The 20639-nt window shown below is 55.4% G+C and overlaps 1 protein-coding gene across 4 annotated transcripts in view; it reads left to right on the forward strand.

Moving 5' to 3' along the window:
• SEPTIN9 (septin 9) overlaps positions 1–20639 on the forward strand; it is a 162452-nt gene that overhangs the window by 72674 nt on the left and 69139 nt on the right. For 3 of the 4 annotated variants that reach the window (XM_084749060.1, XM_084749063.1, XM_084749061.1), the window contains one exon: positions 18321–18959. In XM_084749060.1, coding sequence (XP_084605186.1) covers positions 18321–18959 — 639 coding nt within the window. Of the gene's footprint in view, positions 1–1085; positions 1175–18320; positions 18960–20639 lie in introns of all 4 variants that reach the window. The other variant, XM_084749062.1, reaches the window with a different exon arrangement.

A 20639-nucleotide genomic window follows, 5' to 3' on the forward strand; every position in this document is an offset into this window, starting at 1 on the left:
ATCCCAGCACTCAGGAGGCAGATGCAGGTGAATCCCTGTGAGTTTGAGGCCAGCCTGGTCTACATAGTGAGCCTAGGACAGCCAGGGGTACACACAGAGAAACTCAGTCTCGAAAAACCAAAAAACTTAAAAAAAAAAAGAAAAAAGAAAAGAAAAAAAAAGAAAGAAGATTTTGTAGACATTTGAACATTGGCCGTCTGCACCTTTGACTGCAAATGAGGGGGATAGGGGTGGGCATTGCCCCACATTTGCTCCTGACTCTGGGGTCTCTGGGGGCTCAGACTGAACTTGCGTAGGAGGAGGATTGAGAACGGCTGTCCTTTGCAGCCTGGGTGGGACCTGGCTCACCCACCCACCTGTCCCTGTCCCCTTTCACAAATGTCTCACCTTCCAGAAGCTGAGACCCCAGTGCCCTGTACAAACAATGTAAGACTTTAAACAGGTTCCTGGTTTTCCACCCCCAACCCACACTGTGGGTTAAGGAAGAGCTCACAGACCCTTGCAGACAGGCCTGGCCAGGGCCTGGGCACCTCCTTATGGGAGACTGCAGCTGAGGGGGCCCCTGGGAATGAGGGAAGTACCTCTAGGATGTGACAGTGGTCACTGGTGGTTACCCCACACCCACCCCCGCCTCTCTCTCTCTCTTTCTCTCTCTCCCTCTCCCTCTCCCCCTCCCCCTCCTCTCCCCCCTCCCCCTCTCCCCCTCTCTCTCTCCCTCTCTCACGGAGAGTGGTCAGTTTTAGGTGTAGAGAATGTGGTGGCCCAACTATAGCAGCCAGCATTTTGGGCGGGGTCTCACCCTCCCTCCCTGGGTTCCGGAAGCAGGCTCTGATAGAGGACTCTGGCCTGCTTTCCATGTGGGTGGGCAGCTTCTCTGAGAAGGGAAGGCCCGGCCCCTGCCCTGTGTCCCCCAGAGACAGATAGCATCTGCAGTGTGAATGGACAAGTTTTCCTTGCTTCACTGTCCCCTGCCCGCTGTCCCCTATCATGGGGTCAGGCGCTGCACTGCTCTGAAAATTAACTTGGTTATGGGGTTTTTCCTTCAGTGCTAAATGAAACTCTCCAGTTCTCTGCTTTTCCTGCAGACTTGTGTGTAGAGACGTGCCTGGGTGCCCACACCTGGCATGCTTAGCAGGCATGTGTGGGCCTCTGCGCAGCATGAAGATTTCTCATGGTGGGTGTGACCGCCATCGACATCAGGGGCTCCCCCAGCCGAGTCCTGCTTTGTTTGCCTGTGAGATCCAGGCTCTGTGCCCTTGTTCCCAGCTAGGAGGCCCACAGAGCTAAAGGGGAGCTTGGGTGGGGGAGAGGCCCTAGGTGTGGAGCCCCAGCCACGTGCCAGCAGCTGAAGGAATGCAACATTTGAGTTTCAAGTCCTGCCCTCCCTGTGAAACCTCAGGGAAGGCCACCAGCTCCCTCGCTCTCGCGCTCTCTCTCTCTCTCTCTCTCTCTCTCTCTCTCTCTCTTCTCTCTCTCTCTTCTCTCTCTCTCTCTCTCTCTCTCTCTCTCTCTCTCTCTCTCTCTCTCAACTACAAAAGAACCCTTGGCCACCAGGGTCCCTTTGGGGTGAAGTAGAGAGGGGATTTTTCAGTCTCATACCACAGGCCTGGTACAGCTGTAGGAGGCCAGGCCCTGGCCTAGAGACACTGGGCTTTGGGACAGCTGGGTTTGAGGGACTAGATAGGACCAGTCATCGGATGGTGGGCCAGGCTGGGGTGCTCTCTTATTTACCTCTCTGCTGATATTCAAATGAGGAAGCCAGGCTCCTGCTAACAGTTGCACTGGAGCCAGCTGTCAGGAGCAGGGCTGATTGGGACAGGATCTGTGTGTGTCCCACTCCCCCCCCCATCCTCCCACCCACCCCCTGTGCTGCTTGTGCGTTCTTTGTCTCTGACCCAAGCCCCAGCCCTCCCAGCTGTTTCCCCGTGGCTCGCAAGCACATCCTCCCATCCAGCTTAGCTTGCCCTTGTGCCCTGCCCATTTCCTTTAGCTGTATCCCTGCTTTCCGTCTGAGGTAGCAAGGTGAACCCAGGCTGTCCCAGCCTCTGAGCCTCTGGCTGTCACTTTCTGCGGCTGAGACCTGCTCCTCAGCCCCTGCCGGGCACCACGGTCATGGTGTGGATTCTTGCCTTTCTCACCTACCCGGTTCTTGGCTATGCTGGCCTCTCAGTCCATTTGGCAGTGGTGAGTAGGGTTAAGGAGCTGTGATCCCAAGCCCAGGGTCTGATGGGGCAGCCTCTGCTTTAGTCCACTCTTGCATCTGTGAACTGGGAGCTCTGCTCTCACCTGTCGGGCTGTGTCGCGGGGGTGTTTGGAGCAGTTTCCCAGAGGCCTCAGTGGACATGAGGCCAGAGCCCACTCCACAGTGATGGGCAGGGCACTCTCCTCTCTGTGCCTCAGTTTCCCATCTGCTATGAAAGTGGACGTGTTTCCCTGGCTCTACGTTAGGGCTGGAGGGGCCGCACGCGATCTCTACTGTCCCCTGCCTGGTGTCCCTTGTTACACGACAGAGAAGTGAAGATCTGGAAGTGAATGGGAGGCTTGTGATTGCTGTCGTTGTTTTCCCTCTTTTAGTACAAAAAGTATTGCTGGCCTCTCTCTCTTTTTGTTTCTGGAAACGTACACCTGTGTGGGAGTCAGGTGGGGACAGGAGTAACTCATTGCCCTGGGTGCTGTGGGGGAGAGGGACAGAGGCGCGTGCACGTACACATACATGCCTAGCCCTGACTTGAGAGATTCTCTCCTTGCAGGCAGCAGTACAGGGAGGACAGTGCTGAGTAAGCCGGGCCCTTGCTCCCTGGATGGTGACTGTCATCTGCAGGGAGGTGACAGTGGCTTGGAGGATGGGCGTGTGTTTTGTGTGTGTGCTGTGTTGTGACGCTTTTCCTGCAGCAGAGAAGCCCATTTCTTTCCCCCCAATCAGGCCCTGGCTGTGGCCTTGGGCAGTTTTGCAGCCCTTGTGACTCACGCGCTCCCTTTGTCCCTGGCAGTGCCCAGTAGGTAGCCTAGCTCTGGGTGTCCTTCAGTTTGTGATTGCCTGGGGAGCTGTTGGGAGCAAGTGGCGGCTGAAGCTGGACATTGTCCTCGGGTGACTGCCACCCGGGAAGCAGGGCGTAGGGCGGGCTGCTGAGCTGGCAGCTCTGGGGTACCCACAGGCAGGGCTATTTCCAGAATAGTGTGGCCCGCTGGGTTTGCATCTGGTAGGACTTCAGGAAGAAGGGGATGAGGCTTGTGAGCCCACAGAAAGCAGGGGTCTCCAAATGCTGCCCCTGAGAGCCCCTCTGGGGTGTCCAGGCCCCCCCTACCATCCTCTGGCTGGGCACTGAGGGTTTACGTTTTATGTTCGGGAGGTTATTCTGGTGAATGGGTGGAGCTGCCAAACGACCCATCTAGTCAGAAGGTTAGCACTGTAGGGAGTTCAAGAAACAGGACCCAGGAATGTGGGCAGCCTTGACCACCCTGCCACCTGGGAAGTGCAAGGCACTGTCACTACTGCACTGCGTGAGCGAGCTTTGGATATGCATGCTGTCACAGCAGTGTGGAAGGGTGTTTGTCAGGAGTCTGACAGAGGTTATCCATCTTGTAGATTTCTTTCTTTTTGTGCACATTTTCTGCCCTGTGCTTAGATCGTGTTTGCAGCCAGGGAAAAAGGTCATAGCTATTACTTTTAAAGTTAATTTTCAGAGAGAAAATAACTTTTACTCAAACAGACTACTCTTTCCATTTTGAAATCAAGGGGGCAGAGGTCTGGAAAAGGGTGTCCAGCCTCGAGTAGGAGAGCCAGGTGCCAGGGCCAGGCCTGACCTCCCAGTTCAGGGGTTAGGAGCAGTGTGTGGTGTTTCACCTTTGCTCAGCAGTGAGGGCTGCTGGGAGATACCTCTGCAGGCACAGTTTGTACCACAAAGGCTGTGGTCAGAGTTGAAGTCTTCCATCTTGACCTGGGAGGGTGAGTGTGCAGGGTTGGCCCTCCGTGTCCATCCCTGCTGGGCTTGTGTCTGCTGCCTAGAGTTGCTGGGCCAGGTTGGTTCTGGAGCAAGGAGTCGCCTGGACTGGTTGTAGGTCTTTGTGTTCTGCTCTGTCTGGGATGGAAAGGGCCTTCCTTTTCAGGAACTAGGCCAGAGGGGCCTGGCCAGGGTAGGATATAGATAGTTTTGGCATTGCACACACACACACGCACACGCACACGCACATGCACGCGCACGCACACGCACACACACACACACACACACGTGCACACGCATGTGCACACACCCTACCTCAGCTCTGGACAGTCCACAGAACTCCTTGATGACAGATGACAACTTGGCTGAAACTTTATTTATTTATTTTAAAGCTGAGGAAAGAATGGCCTAGCAGTCTTGTGATCACAACAGACTCTCTTTCTTCCTGTGTCCACACCTTCCCAGCGCCCTGTTCAGTGGGACTTCAGGCTGGTGGGCCTGGTCCCTGCTGAGGTAGAGACTCCAAGGCAGCCTCTGAGGAGGAAGAGGAGGAGGAGGAGGAGGAAGAGGAGGAGGAGGAGGCTTCTTCCTGCCTCACATCCCCAGGTCCCCAGCTGCCCAGTGCCTGAAGACAGGTCAGAGGTCAGGGGCTGAATTGCTGGGCTCTGGGCTGTGGACCGGAGGCCCTGGATCAGCCAGATTGCTCTCTGGCACCTAGAGTTTGTATTTACTGTAAACAGCTCTTCAGTGTTTCTGTTACTTCTATAAACAGATTGAGGGGGGTCATCCACCAATGCGCATGTGGCCCAGGAGAGGTGAGTCAGGCAGGCCTGGAAGGGCTTTGCTGCCTGCACGCCAGAGGGGAGCTGCTGTTAGGGAGGTATGAAGCAGAGGCCCTTTCTCACCAGTATTAGGTGCACAGTGCCTGCTTGTGAGGGATAGGTCCTGTCTCAACTGCAGGGCATTGGCCTAAAACCTTTAGTGTTGCATGGCGGGATACTCAGATGCTGAAAGAAGAGCGACAAAGAAAGAGAGTGTTGGGAGCCTCGGGAGCTGGGGCTGAGTGGGTGTGGAGGGTGAGCAGATGAACAGAGCAGATGTGTGAAGAGACAGAGAGTGATCGGGACAAGGCGGTCGTGATCGGTCCCAGGAGGCCTAGGAGAAGCTCGGCAGCAGGGAACACAAGGCCTTGCCTCTGCTGGACCGGAAGCTGTGCTGAAGCCAGAAGTGCAACCCTGAGAACCTGACGGGGGCAAGGTCCTTCTGCCACTCCAATGGCAAGCCTAGCAATGGCGTCTGCCCTCTTTAAGTCATAGTGGCTCCCAGAAGGCCCGGTTACCCTTGATGTGTAGGCGAATCTCTCTGCCTTTGCTTCAGCCGCATGGGATCTTTTTTGTGTGTGTTTTGACTCCTTGTTTGTTTGTTTGTTTGTTTGTTTTAACTTGATTTCTTTTCCTCCCTCCGTCTCTTTCCTGTATATACATACATGTGTGTGCATGTGCATGTGCATGTCTGTGTCATGGCATGCATGTGGAGGTCAGGGCGCAACCAGTGGAAAGTTGGTTCTCTCTCTACCATGTAGGTCCTGGGGCTCAAACTCAGGACATGGAAGCTTGGCATCAGCCCGCTGAGCCGACTCACCAGCCCTTGGCTTCTTGTTTTCCCATCTCCCAGCTCTACACCAGGATGATGTCACCTTGAGATCCCTAAGGGCATTTGTAAAGTCCTTCATGAGCACCCGGTGTTAGGACTCTGATCCTCCCTCTTGGGGATATGTTGAGCCTGCAGCATAGCTGCTGATTGTGGTGTGTGTGTGTGTGTGTGTGTGTGTGTGTGTGTGTGTGTGTGTGTGAGGGTGTTGCACAGGGTAGTTCTAGGCTAAGACTGAGCAGTGGGGCATCAAGAAACCAGACCTGGTACTTGCTTTGGCAGCACATATACTAAAATTGGAATGATACAGAGAAGATTTGCATGGCCCCCGTTCAAGGGTGACACACAAATTCGTGAAGCATTCCATAAAAAGAAAGAAAAGAAGGAAAGAAAGAAAGGAAGGAAGGAAGAAACCAGGCCTGATGTCCCTAAAGTGACTGCCTGCCTCTTGACTGTCTGATGAGGATGACAGAGTTCCTGCCTCTTGGCTGTTTGTCAGGCTGCACTTTGGGAGAAACAAAGGGACCCTATATCTGTTTCCTGTATCCCTAACTCGGTTGTGGTCCAGGTCCCCAGTGGGCAGACAGGATAGTGGGTGACTTCATTTAGCTGCCTCCTGTATGCACCTGTCATGCGGAGCGATGTTCTCCCGACGAACCCACCTGCCCTCTTCCCTCCGGACCCCCTGGTCCCCTTGCCCAGAGCTGCTTCCCTATAGGCCGCTCTGGTCCTAGCTCCTCCACCCTGAGCTCTAGCTCCACCTGAGAGCTGATGAATGTAGAGGCCCTAGACCATGGCCAGCTCTCACAAGGTTCCAGGATGTTTAAGTTCAATAGGGCCTCATGGAGTCCCAAATGTTTTGCTGACAGAGGGGATCCCCACAGACTTCCAGAAGGAGGACTGCCCCCCTCCCCAACAAGACCCTGCCCCGACTGCTTCATGACAGCTTCTTCTAGAATTTTCTCAATGTCCAGCCATGGCCTCTTCTGCACAGCAAACCCCTTTCTCGCTCTCAGTTTCCCATGATCCTCCCTTGCTGTGTCTTTAAGACCAAAGAGCGAATAAGCCATCCAAAGAGACTAACCCATCCTCAGGATCAGTGGAACGCAGCCAAGCAAGGCAGACTGGGCACAGGCAGGGCAGTGGGTCCCTGTGGCTCTGTCCCCACCTCCAGGCAGTGGGGGTGAACATTGGGTCTGATTGTCAAGAGCTGGCCTCTGACCCCTCCCCTGGCTCCTGGGTGCTGCTCTGACCGGAGCCTGAACTCTGCCCCCTGGGGGTCACTGTGCCCTGTAATTAGGCCATAGCTCATATCTGCCTGGGCCCCGGGCCACAGCACAGAGAGCTCCATCTGGCACTCTGTCCAAAATGGCTAGTGTGATTGATGGAGGGCCCACTGGGCCAAGTGGCCCCTGGTATTAAATGCTGCTTCTGCCTTTATTATTATTTTTTTCTTTCCACTTTTAAAGTGCCTTTGAGATTTTCCCATGGTGGGTGGAGTGAGGAGCGAGGCCATTTCTCTCTTCAGGCAGGTCTGGTCAGGTCCCATGCACCCAGGTTCTAGGCTAAGGATGGAGAAGCAAGCATTGGTGGCACCAGAACTGACTGTGCCTAGCAGCTCCTTTCCGTGCTACAGAGAGGAGACAGACCGATGTTTCCCTCAGGATCGCTGGGGCGTCCTGGTCCCCAGATAAGCACCCAGACTTACTGTGCTGAGAAGGGAGCTGGGTCCCAGACAGTCCTGTATCAGGCAGGCCAGCTGAGGCCCCATCTGGAGGATCATGGGAAATGGGACCTTGTGAAGAGTCTCAGAATATGGGAGAGCAGTGTTTGGGGAGTCGGGGACCTTCTGATGAGTTAGGTGGTGGGGAACAGATAAGAGGTGGTAAGCCGAGGTGAGTGGGGTGTCCTGTGCTTGGCCTAGAGCTGGGGTCTCAGTTTTCTGTCCCCACACGGGACCCTCCAACATGGCATGGCAGAGGATGTGGGTCCATTAAAGCGTAGTGGAGTTTGCCTCCTCCCATGGGCCTTTTAACTTTCAAGCCTCAGGAGCTGCAGGCTATGCTTGTCCTTTTTTTTTTTTTTTTTTCAAAGTCTGTGGCCTCCCTTCTGCCTTCACCAGCTGCCATTTACTTAGGAACCTTTGAACTGAGGGGACTGAGTCACATGATCTCCTCCCCTCTCCAAAGCCAGGAGCATCCACACCCTCCTCCAGGGCTCTGTCCACTTCTGTGTCCTTTATGTGTCCGCTTCTGCATGTGTACGGTGGTGACACAGGCCCCAAATCCCAGCACTTGGGAGGTAGAGGCAAGAGGCAAGGGTTCAAAGCCAGCCTTGGCTGCATAGTGAGTCTGAGGCCAGCCTGGCAATATAAGACCGTCCACCTCTGCACAGCTTTAGGGCCAGTGGACCCCCTCTCCCCCTGTGGCCCTACCGCAGACCAGGAAGTTCTTCCTCACAGCTGCCCCCCTATCTTCTCAGTTTTCTTCAGCAGCTGATGGTTCCAGGTGTGACCTAGCGGAGTCTCATCCTGCTGCCTGTGTTTATGGCAAGCCCGGAATGACCCTGGGGCTCCAGGAGGGGTTGGGGGTGGGTGACAAGGTGGGAGGTTGGAGGCAGGCATCTAAAACTGTTATACAAAGAACGCCTTCATTAGGAAGCCTCCTTGAGGGGCCTCCGGCTTTGGAAGAAGAAAGTTGGAGGCCCAGAGAGGAGGGCGTCGGCTCAGGTCCCTCCCCGCCATCAGCTCTGGGGTGGAAGCATCTTGTGTGCCTCACCTGATGGGTTTGTGGCATTGTGAGGAGGCTTCCTTACCCTGTGTGAGGCCATCTGAAGTCTGAAGGGGGGGGGAGGGATGGAGAGAGAGAGAGAGAGAGAGAGAGAGAGAGAGAGAGAGAGAGAGAGAGATCTGCTGCAGGTAGAGTGACCCGTGCTCCTGTAAGGGACTTAAGTTACTTCCCGACATGGAACCCTGAATTCTGAAGAGGAGCCATGTGTCTGCCCGAGGTGTGTGAGCTGGGCTTCCAGACTGCACATGTGGACAGTTTGACCAGGAGGGAACCTCCCCCCTCCCCCACTGATGAGGCAGGCAGCGGAAAGGGTCAGCGTGCAGGAAGCATGGTGGGCTGAGAGGAGCAGGAGGTCCACCCAAGGCAGCGTCCCTTCTCTGGACTTACAAGCCAGAACTGAGAGGCGGCTTCAGGAAGCCCGAGAGGACGGCTGCAGCAAGCTCGGCCCCTTCTTCCTTTTCCTTCCCCTTCCCTTCTCTTTGGAGAAAGAGATTTTGCTGTGCAGCGTCACACAGGTTCCACCCTGGAGCTGTACCCAAGCCTCGTCTTCCTTTTTCCGGGTCCTAAGGGGACCTTCACTTCTGAGGCTTCTGTATCAAAGTGTCACAGATTTGGTGGGCTTACTGCTGTCACCACTGTGTTCTCTCAGAGCTGTGCAGGCCAGCAGTTCCAACTCAAGGTGTCTGTGGCATCAGTCCCTTTTCTAGGCTTACAGGCAGGGATGGGTGATCTGTCCTTCCTGTGGCCCCTGCCAGCGTTGGTTGCTGCCAGCAGTCTTCGGCTTGCAGACACACCCCTGACATCCCGGTCTCCGCCTTCGCGTGACTCTGTGTGTTGTGTGTTGCTTACTTATTTATTTATTTTTGGTTTTTTGAGACAGGGTTTCTCTGTGTAGCCTTGGCTGTCCTGGACTCGCTTTGTAGACCAGGCTGGCCTCGAACTCACAGTGATCCACCTGCCTCTGCCTCCCGAGTGCTGGGATTAAAGGCGTGCGCCACCACGCCCGGCTGTATGTATGTGTTTTGACAGCTTCACCGTGTCTTTCCATCTTCTATGATGGTGCTTGTCACAGGTTCGGGGGCCCGCTCTAATCCAGGGCAGTCTTTCAGACCCTCACTTTAATCCTAATTGGAGAAAGCCTTCGCAGACAGGGCCACAGTTCTAGGCTTGGGGGATAGCACATAAATATGGCGCTTGGGTGGGCACTGCCATCTCATTGTGCCTGGCCCACCTGAAGCAGGTAGGTGGATTTGGGGAAGCCACTGTGACAGGATCTGAGTGGATTCCAGACGGATGAGCCTGTTGCTGACTGAACCCAGGTGCCCCTTCATCTCACACCTTTGCCTGGTTTTTCCAAGGAGTAATGAACCTAGTGAGGTTGGGGACAAGGTGCCTAGGAAGAACACTTGTAGAGCGCTTGTCTAGGAGGCTAAAGAAAAACCAGGGGTCTGGGATCCTGAGCGCTAGGCCTTAGCCACCCACAGTGGCCATGGGCTGCCTGCATTCTGTGTCCTGTTTTGAGGGGCCAGGGTTTCCAAGCCTTGCTTCTGGGGAGGAGCGATATGCATCACTTGTGCCCTGCATGCTGGCCTGAGATCCTGCGCCCAGCTCCTCCTGTGTGTCTGTTCTTTGTTTCTCTTGGTCTTATCTCAGATCCAGCTGAAGGGATGGGATGTGTCAGACCCACTTCTTCACGGGATTATTTCAGAGTGTGCCCAGCCTGCCCTTGGCAGGTGATAGTCAGGGGACCCAGAGTGACCTTGGCAGAGGAAGAAGTCTCTTTCCAGAAAGTAGTATATAGTTGGGCGTGGTGGCGCACACCTTTAGTCCCAGCACTCGGGAGGCAGAAGCAGGCGGATCTCTGTGAGTTCGAGGCCAGCCCGGTCTACAAAGTGAGTCTAAGACAACCAGGGCTGTGAGAAACCCTGTCTCAAAAACAAAAACAACAACAACAAAAACCCCCCAAACCAAACCAAAACAAAACAAAAGTAGTATATAGAGTCAGGCTTGGCGGTACATACACTCCAGAGTCTGAGGCAGGAGCATCACTGAAAATTTGAGGTCAGCTTGGGCTATAAACAGCATGAGCCTTGTCTCAGAGAACCAAGAAAGAGGAGGTGGAGGAAGAGGAGACAGCACAGGGTTGACCGTTTGCTTCAGCGGAATGGCTTCTCTGGCTTTGTCCTTGGAGCCCAAAACCCCCTGGCAGAATCCCTTCCCAGGAAACCGGCTGTACCCCTCTCTTCCCAGGGCTGGGTGGATGGAAGTGTCCAGCCTTTTCCTCACCCAGAGACGCAGGCTGGATTTCCAAAGGCAGGCAGAGGCGACCATGGAGCAGGACTCTATGGGTAATGACCTCTGTGTCATGATCCCCGGCCTCCATCTGTGCACCACATGTACAGATAAGCCTGGGGTAGCCAGAGCCTGTGGCAGCCATTGCTAGAGCCCTGGGCAGAGGTGGGTTTTCTTCCAGGGTCTGTCTGCTGGGTACAGCAGGGCCCGGCCTTGAGGAAGGTATGGTGGGGGGGTGGGAGGGTGTGGGGGGGGTTGGGGGTGGGGGTCTCTTGAGGTGTCAACTCCTGCTTTTTCGCTTTCCTTCCTTACTGCGGGTGGGTTTGAGGTGTCCAGCTGGGGCTCTCTTAAGGAGGAGGAGTTTCCTCTCTTCATTTGGACTTGGCCTGGCTTTGTTGTTAGATAAGCACGTGGTTGTTGGGAAGGAGTCAAGGCTGGGAGCAGTGGCTGTTTAGGGACTTCCGGTACAGGCGCTACTCACTGGGGCTATTTTAAAGTTCTTCCTTTGGGGCTGTTCTGCTTCCTGAAGGTGTCTCCCTCCCCTTGTCACCCATCTGCACCCTCCTTCGTGTCCTAAGCCTGTCCCCCGCCTACCCAACATGACACCCTCAGCATCCCAGGCCCCCAAAAGTAGATCTTGAGACAGAGACCCAAGGGGGAGTTTGACCATTAGGGTCCTCATGTTGGGCTAGGACAGGGGGCACGAGGCCGAGGACGGGAGCAGAACCCAGCGTGTCCTGAGGAGCCCTGAGGACTGCAAACTGCTCCCCAGAGCCTTCCTGCCTTTAGAAGAAAGGACTTGGATGTGGCCTCCTTCAGGCCCCAGGCAGAGGCAGAGGCAGAGGCTACCTGAGATGAGTTAAAGTCTTGCGAGGTGTGTGAGCATCATGTGTGGCCTCAGGCGGGAGAGGTGGGCCACCTGAGGAGACACTTTCAACAGAAGGTCCATTAGACCACCGCCACCGTGTCGCACGTGTGACCACTGCACCGTCACTCCCACAGCTTAGTGAGGTGCAGGAGTTCCAGGGTACTGTGGCCCCAACCCTATCCTTTGCGTCTTCAGCTGTCCGCCTTGAATTAGGCTCACAGGCCGGCCTCGAGCCACAAGGTCAGCTAGGGAAGGTCTGGGGCCCTGTGTTTTCAGTCTCCGTGCAGGGTGGGAATTGCTGCCTCCAGTTTGGGCTGAGTAGGAAGGTAAGGCCTCCTAGCCAGCTCCAGCTCTGCCAAGGCCTTGCCGGCTGCCCCGCCCCACTCTTTCCCAGAGCAAGGATCTGGGCCTGAGGCCCAGTTCTCAAAGGAGCCTTAGAGCAGGGACAGGACACTCGGAGCCAGGGAGCCTTCTGGTCCCACGCCCACCAGCTTCTCTGGATACAGGTGCCTTGTTACCTGTGGGTGGGTTTCTTCTCTGTGGCACCACGCGTCCTATGCCCTGGGTGGTGGGCTCTGCCGTCCAGGTGGCCACTGTATGGTTCAGTTCCTGGAGAGAAAAGGCTTTGTTTGACCTGACTATCTTAGAGCCTGAGCTGTGGCCCTATGCTGTCCCCTCCCGTGGGGACTGCATATGGCACTGTTTAGACCTCCGGCTTCTATTTCCTCGCAAGAGAGCGGTCTCAGCTGCAGCAAAGCTTTGTAGCTTTCCCTGGCCTCCCCTCCCAGGGCAGGCCCAAAGCAAGCCATGCACCAGGAAGTGTTCGATCTGGTTTCAGGAGCCGGGAGAGGTTCAGAAGTTCCTGCAGCCTACAGTCAGAGCAGGCGCCTTAACAATGGTCCCTTGTGCTTGCCACATTCTTTCTTAAACAGGCCCAGACCCAGGCTGCTCCGGCCTCGGCCCCCCGCGGGTTCTGGGGACTGAGGGTTTACAGCTGGCAGGAGGCGGGCCTCTTTGTATATAGCAGCCTAGGCAAGGTGCTTGAGGGACAAAGGGAGGGACTTGGGCTTTGGGAAAAAAGTGAGCTAGGCGGTGTGTGTTCACTTGCACGTCATTGGGACCCTGTGTAAAGTTGTCCGGCAACCACCAGTTTTTCCTATCAAGGTGCGGCCTTGAAACCCTGGCTCAAAAAAACAAAACAAACGGAAAAAGTTTTTTTGTTTGGGTCCTGGAAAGTAAGTGTGTGTGTGTGTGTGTGTGTGTGTGTGTGTGTGTGTGTGTGGTACATGTGTGTAGTGGATATCCTCACCCATGTGAACACATGTGGAGGCCTGAGTTCCTCTCAGTTTTTCTCCAACTTATTTCTGTTTTGAGACAGGGTCTCCCACTGAAACTGGAATTCGCATTTCAGCTAGACTGGCTGGCAAGTGGCCCCCTCCTCCTGTCTCTGCGCACCATGGCCGAAGTCAGAGATGCCAGGCCACCACACCTGGCTTTCACACGGTGCTCGGCATCTGACTTCGAGGCCTCATGCTTACAAAGCAAGTACTTTCCTCAGCTGTGGCTGCCTGGGAGAACTCGCCTTCCTCCTCACCCTGAGCTTGAGGCAGTGGCGCTCACCCTCCCAGTTTCTCAGACTAGGGTCCTGGAAGTCTTAGTGACCCACATCTGCCACTGGTGCGTTAGGCTGGGGCAGGAGGGGTTGAACACCCCCCTGTCATTCCATTTCGAGGCAGTCATTCCTGAGCTGCTACAAGGACCTGTGTGCACGCAAGCTGCATATGGCCTGTGACAGATGGACGGACGGACGGACGGACGGACGGACAGATGGACAGATGGACAGATGGATGGGGAGTTGGGGTCTGCGTGTGCGTCTTACTTCCTGTTTTTACTTAAGATCCTCATCGTCTCTCGTCTTCCACGATGCGATTTTGGTGACTCTGTGGGGCTGTGGCATGTAACTCTGCCTCGTTTGCAGTGTCTGCCGTGTTCATGCTGATGATGTAAATGTCCTCGCACATGAATCTTCTGATTACATCCCTGGGAGTCAATCCCAGGAGGAGCACGGCATTCCTCGACCGGCTTCGCTTCAAGTTAGGAGAGCGGAGGCTGAGGAGGCTCAGAGAAGCGGGTGGGACTTGAGCCTGGCTTAGGGGTGGCAAGGCAATCCTCCATAGCATTCCTGGGTGAAGAAGGCCCAAGGCGGCCCCTCTGGCGCTGTCTTAGCTCTCAGGGCGATGCGGAGACTTTGCCCATGTGGCTTGGCCCTATATGTTTCGGCATGTTTGGGGTGCTCAGCTGGGTGCCTCCTAGCAGCTCTTTGGTTGCACTAGCTCCGGCCTGTGCTAGGCCACTCCTCTTCACTGGGATCTGATACGTCATCAAGTCAGGGTCTCGGAGCTGCACAGGGCTCCATGGCCACAGGCTGAGCGGCCACATGGCACACGTCCCTCGGGGCTCCCTAGATGAAGGGCCGGATGACCTCACCCCGTTCCAATCGCTCTCTCTGTTGTCTCTCCGTTGGCTCGTGTGTCTGTCCTGGGCAGTGGTAGTGACAGAGTGGACATAGCCATTCATTCTGTCCTGGTTCTGGAGTTGAAACTCGAGGTGTTAGTAAAGCTGTCCTCTGTCCAAACGCTCCAAAGGGAGGATCCTCCCTGCCTGTCCTAACAGCTGTGTCCCAAGTCACTCACATCTCCTCTGGCTTCCAGCTCTCAGATAAGCTCATTCATTTCTTTTTCAAGGACACTGCTTGGTGTCTGTCCCAAATCCAGAATGTTCTTGTCTTTATTACAGACATAAGGTTCGGAGGAGTTAGCACTTGTACAGGCCTGGTGGGGGTGGGGTGGGGAGGGGGCTGAGGGGAGACACTTTCTGAGCCACTGTATAACCAGTGGGCAAAGTGTTGCTTCTTGGGCGATGCCTCCCTGCTCCCGTGGCTCATCCTCTGGGCTCCACGGCCACGCTGTTAGAAGGCCATGGCCACACTGTTAGAAGGCCATGGCCACAGCAGGGCTGTGAGTAGGCCGTGTCTGGTTTTGAACACACTCCCTGAATCCTGTGGTGTGGGGAGGGCGTGTGTGGGCAGCATGGGACCCAGGAAGGCTGGAAGGAGCCTGGCTTGGGAGCTGATTCTTCTGAAGAGGAGAGTAACTTCTTGTCTGGGGGAGGGAGGTCCTGAGCCCAGGCAGGCTCCTCCTGTGTGTGTGAGCACGCTGTGTAGATAGCCAGGGGACCTAGGGACCTTGAGACTGTGGGTAACTGGAGCCCGTGGATGCAGTTCTGTTCAGTCCTGCAACATGCGTTTTTATGGGGATTCATTTTGCTTTGTGTCAGCATTCAAAATCAGGCTGGGGACATAGATAGATGCTAACAGAGCGCATTAGCAAAGACCTAGGCAGCAGCGCCATTGCTGAGAGTGTGGGAGTGGAGGTGGGGTGGGGAGGGGTGGGGGGGCAGGGAGGGGCAGAGTGGGGGTTGCAGTTTATGTTTGCAGATGTAGTTTAGTGGTGGAGCACATTTGTCTGGCATACACAGATACTGAAAAAAGGAAAGAAAGAAAGAAAAAAAAAAAAGGAATTCTAAGGTATTTATTACAACACCCAGGTTTCCAAATTTATCTCCTGGGCATGGTAGTGCACCCATGCCATCTGAGCATTTGGGAAATAGGGACAGGGCATATCAGGAGTTCAAGGTCAGCCCAAGTACCGACTGAGTCCGAGGTCAAGCTACGCGGGACTGTCTCAACAAAATAAATCAGTTAATTAATATCAGAAGGAGTCATACAAATCCAGTGTTCTCAATTCTGTTGGAAGGTTAGCCCCTCTGCTTGCCTGGGGCAGAGCAGTGACAGCTGAGCTGCTAGCTCCTAGAGAAGGAAAGTACGCTGGAATTCACGCTGCCCCCCTCTCAGCCGCTCAGCTGGTGGTAACCGTAGCTCCTTCCCTGGGCATCTGGGATGATTGACGCAGCCACCGAGGGCTTTGTTCCCTTCTGTGTCTGGCAGAAGGAAAGGTGTCCCCACGAGAGTGCTCCAGTCTGGAGAGCCAGGCACCAGGAGCTTGGGTGTCCCCTGCCTGTCCCCTCAGCAGCTGTTGCACCACACAATACAGCCTTGCCTTTAACAGAGCAGCGAGTGTTTGCTTGCGCGGCCCCTTAGGAGCGGACCTGTGGGCTCTTGGCATTCTCTGGAAGGAGGGAGGGAGGCCATTGGCCCACCACCTGAGGTTCTAGCCGCTTCTCCCAGCCATTCGTAAGCAGTTCACGCTAGCTGCTCTTGGGGGTGGCTGGAGGGCTAGTGTATATAGGCTGGGGCCTCCGTCTATGTGGCTGTGGGGTTGCCCTCATTTGTTCTGAGTGAGAACTTTCTAGTGTGGCTGCTTTGGGGTCACCTGTGCTTCTGCAGGTAACCCCTTGCCCGTGCTCTGTAAATAAGACCAATAAACCCACCAGTTCCCCAGGGGGAACTTTGGAATCATATTTTAATGTGTTGTTGGGACCTTAGGAGAAGGGAAGAGATTCTGATAACACCACTGTGCGTGTATGCGTGCGTGCGTGCGTGCGTGCGTGCGTGCGTGCGTGTGTGTGCATGTGTATGCTTGCGCGCGCACGCGTGCGTTTATGTGTGTACAATGCTCATCCAGAGTCGACCTCAGTTGGCTTTTGAGTCAGTCTTTCACTGGCCCTGAACTCTCTAAGAGGCCAGGTTGACTAGGCCCAGGTTCTGGGGCTCTACAGAGCTCCGCTTCCCCAGTATTGGAATTCCAAGGGTGTGCCCCGACACCTGGCCTTTTAAAGTGTGAGTTCTGGGAGCATTTTACTGACTGAATTCTTCAGTGAGTGACCCCTGCCCCAGCCTGTAGTTGTCTAAAGAAGTCTGATGCCGTTGAGCTGAGAGTAGGGGGTACAGGTAGGAGTGTTTGCATTTGGAGAAGGCTGGAGGCCGGTGCGGTACCTATGGCCCTGGAGCAGTTGCTATTGGCTGGCTCAGCCCTTGGTCCTTTCTGCTGTGGGCAGGAGGAGGACACTGTGGGTTCCACAAAATCTGGATTCTGCGGCTGGGGGAGAGCCTGCATTGTCTGAAGCCAGAGTTGTTGGATGTTCCTGCCACGTGGGCCCTTCCGGCTCTGTGCCTGGCTAACCTAAACAGCTGGTTCTCATTTCGTTGGTGGCTGCAGAGACAAGAGGATAGGCGCTTCCTAGCCACCACCCCGCTGTTTCCCTGGGAGCAGACCCCAGTGGTGATGTTAACATAGCTGAGTGGGGAAACACCAGGCCTCAGGGTGGTCAGTGCCCTGCATGGCCCAGGGTACTAGATGGACAGAGTCAAAGACTGAGGAGGTCAGAGAGTGTGTGCAGAGCCTAGGGACCAGCTTGTTGAGGGTTATAGCCTTGGTATCAGAGAGACAAATCCTATGGTTCCATACTGTTGGAACCATAGGGAATCCCATGGTCTGTAAATAAGACCAATAAACCCACCAGTTCCCCAGGGGGAACTTTGGAATCATATTTTAATGTGTTGTTGGGACCTTAGGAGAAGGGAAGAGATTCTGATAACACCACTGTGCGTGTATGCGTGCGTGCGTGCGTGCGTGCGTGCGAGCGTGCGTGTGTGTGCACCACAGGGTGACCTCTACCAGGGGACTAGTATTCTTTCTAAAATTAGATTTATTTATGTCATTATGTGTGCATGTGGGTCAGAGGACAGCTTGTGGGGGTCACTGCTGACTCCACTACCAAGTGCAGTGTCCACTACTGTGTGGATATTGGCGTGGAACTCAGGTTGTCAGTCTTGGTCTTGAGAGCCTTTAACACGTTAAAGCGCCTCGCTAGCCAGGCAGGGGATAACCCCCTCTTTCCCCCTCCCAAATATTTGCTTTATGTGTATGCGAGTGTGCATGAGTGAGTACATGTGCACCACATGCATGCAGGAGCTTGCAGAGGTCAGAAGTGGGCATCGGACCCCCTGAAACGGGACTTATGGGTGACTGTGAGCTACCGTGGGGGGGGGGGCTGGGGATTGAACCCCAGTCCTCTGCAAGTGCACTCTGTGCTCTTAACCTCTGAGCCTTCTCTCCAGCCCCAGGAATAATAATCCTTATAGTACAGCTGTTGAGACAGCATGAGGTGGCATCACTCTGTGGTGACTGGAAGTGCCCTGTGGGCTGATGGGTGTGTGTCTGGGCTGATGGCATCCGGGTGTGTGTCAGGGGAGGAGGGAGAGTGAAACCCTAGAAGAAAAACTCTGGAGCCCTAAGTCTCCAGAAGTGGGGCGCTGTGTGGCCTGCGCTATGGCTACATTGGAACAGGAGAGGGGACATCCTCTCCGTACAGTCTCCTGAGTGCTGGGTACTCTGTGGGAGGTCCTAGACCCGACTTGTCTGTAGAAAAGGGAGGCAGCTTCCTAGTGAGCCTGGTGGCATCCTAGCCAGCTTATCTTCCTCTGTCCTTTTTCCCCCACCCCCTACCCTTCTGATTGTGTTGGTTGACCCCAGAGGCTTAGTGCATGGTAGGCAAGTACTTGACCACTGAGCTCTATCCCTCACTCTTTTGGGGACAGGTTCTCACAAAGTTACCTACGCTGGCTTTGAACTTGGTCTGTGGCACAGGCAGGCCTTGAACTTGCGGTCTTCCCTCAGCCTCCCAAGTAGCTGGGACTCCCCCTGCTTCCCCTGGCCTTGGCACGTTTGCCCTTCTTTAACACAGAGAATGCACCGAGTAATGACAGGGCCCCCCTCTCTCCTGGCGTCCACACCACATCCACTCTCTTCTCTCTTTCAGCCTTAAAGAGATCCTTTGAAGTCGAGGAGACTGAACCGCCCAACTCCACGCCACCCCGGAGGGTCCAGACCCCGCTGCTCCGAGCCACGGTGGCCAGCTCCAGCCAGAAATTCCAGGACCTGGGCGCGAAGAACTCAGAGCCCCCTGCTCGCCTTGTAGACTCCCTGAGCCAGCGCTCCCCCAAGCCTTCCCTACGGAGGGTGGAGCTGGGAGGGCCCAAGGCACCCGAGCCCATGTCCCGCCGCACGGAGCTCTCCATTGACATCTCCTCTAAGCAGGTGGAGAGTACAGGCTCAGCTGCTGGGCCCTCACGGTTTGGGCTTAAGCGGGCTGAAGTCTTGGGCCATAAGACGCCAGAGCCTGTCCCGCGGAGGACGGAGATCACCATTGTCAAACCCCAGGAGTCAGTGCACCGCCGGGTGGAGACCCCTGTCTCCAAGGTTCCCGAGGTCCCTGCCGTGCCTGTCGCCGATGCAGCCCCCAAGAGGGTAGAAATCCAGGTGCCCAAGCCGGCTGAAGCACCCAACTGCCCACTCCCGCCCCAGACCCTGGAGAACTCGGAGGCCCCGATGTCTCAGCTGCAGAGCAGGCTGGAGCCCAGGCCCCCTGTGGCTGAGGTCCCGTACAGGAACCAGGAAGGTGAGTAACCGAGCGCTGGGTCTTCAGGCTGTGTCCTTGGGACGGGACCTTGCTGTGGGGTTCCTGGAGGAAGTCCAGTGTGCGTGTGTGTGTGCGTGCACGTGTGTGCACATGTGATAATGTGTGTGTGCAGATGGGGAAAAGCCTGGATGTGTGTCCCAGGCCTCGGGGTCACAACAAGAGCCTGCAGTTGAGAAGTATCTATGGGGCACCGACCTCTGTCATGTGATCCTGGGTGGCTGGAGAGCAGTCGTTGGTGCTGGAGCCTAGTGCTCCTGTGAGGCCTGGAACAAGCCATGTTCTGGGGATGGCAAGGTTTCTGAGTGGGCCTTCTGGGATGCGGAATTTTGCCCTGGTGGAGGCCCAGAGCTGAGGGTTGGGGAGGAGGAATGTGGGTCCTCCCAGGTTTGCTCTGGAGCCCTCCTGTCTTGTTATCTCTCTAGTCTGGCCTTCCTTGTCTCCACATCGGAAACACCCGACAACCCGCTGAAGGAAGGGAAGGGTTTATGTTGGCCCGTGCCACCGGAGGACCATAGTCGTCATGGTGGGGAGAGCAGGGGTGGCATTGGTACATCCATACTCAGGACTCAGAGAGTGTTGATTGCTGCTGCCCTCTCTCTCTCCTTCGCTAATTGTAGGGAAATGCACACAGGATACGTTGGTTGCTGTGGCCGTGATGTAGTGTGCAGTTCAGTACTGCTCAGCACGTCCAGGTCGTGCTGTAAGTGCCACCTCCAGGAATTCCCAGAACTTTCCACACCCCAGACAGAAACCCTGCTCCCCAAGAAGCAACTCCTGATACCACCTTCCTCAGCACCGCACAGCCCCACGCTTCTTCCTGTCTGAGGCTGCACCACTTAATCCTCTCTGGTTTATTTCTCTGCACACAGTGGCCTCAGTGTTCATCCATATTGTAGCATATGTCAGAACTTGGTTCCTTTGAAAGCCTGAATAGTATTACATGTGCAGACAGAACACTTTTCACCGTGGTAATGGTGCTTGAACCCAGGGACTTGCTCATGCCCGGCAAGTGCTCTACCACTGAGCCGTGTCCCCAGCCACAGGTACAATCAGTTTGTCCGCTGATGTACGTTTGTTTGGCTGTCTCCTACCCTTTGGCTCTTGTAAACAGTGCTTGCTTAATGGAGATGCACATAGCTTTCCCAGCCCTTGTTCTTTGATTCTCTAGTGGTTGGTGGACTTGGGACCAGGCTGGGGTGTGGGGAGGGTCAGGTGTCAGACCATAGTACGTGCTCATGGACTCATCAGCCTTTGAAGGACCCTTTCAGGCCTGGCTGTGTGTCTGTGCCACTCTCCCTAAGTCCTAAACTCGATCCCGTTGAGGGTCACACGGAGTCAGCGTCCAGACCTCAGGTGGGGGCAAGCAAAGGCCCTAGGCATTGTTGAGTAGAGGGCCCAGTCTGCGCCTTCTCCCCACAGTGGTTGATCTGGGACCTCCAGAGGCACCGGATCCACCTCCCTCCTGAGCTGAGCTGTTCACGCTTCTGAGTCAGACAGGATGTGGGCTGCCCAGCTGTTGACCGCAGCTGGTGCTGGATGCACAGAAGGTGGTCCTGGTTCTGGGGCGGGGTGGGGAATGTCTGCTGAAGGATGCTGATCGTCCTCTGTTGAGGATGCAGCTCAGACACTGCACATGGGGCTGGGCTGGGGCCTGGGCCA

Source organism: Acomys minous (assembly GCF_964271855.1).
Source record: "Acomys minous genome assembly, chromosome: 12".
In the NCBI taxonomy this organism is placed as follows: domain Eukaryota; kingdom Metazoa; phylum Chordata; class Mammalia; order Rodentia; family Muridae; genus Acomys; species Acomys minous.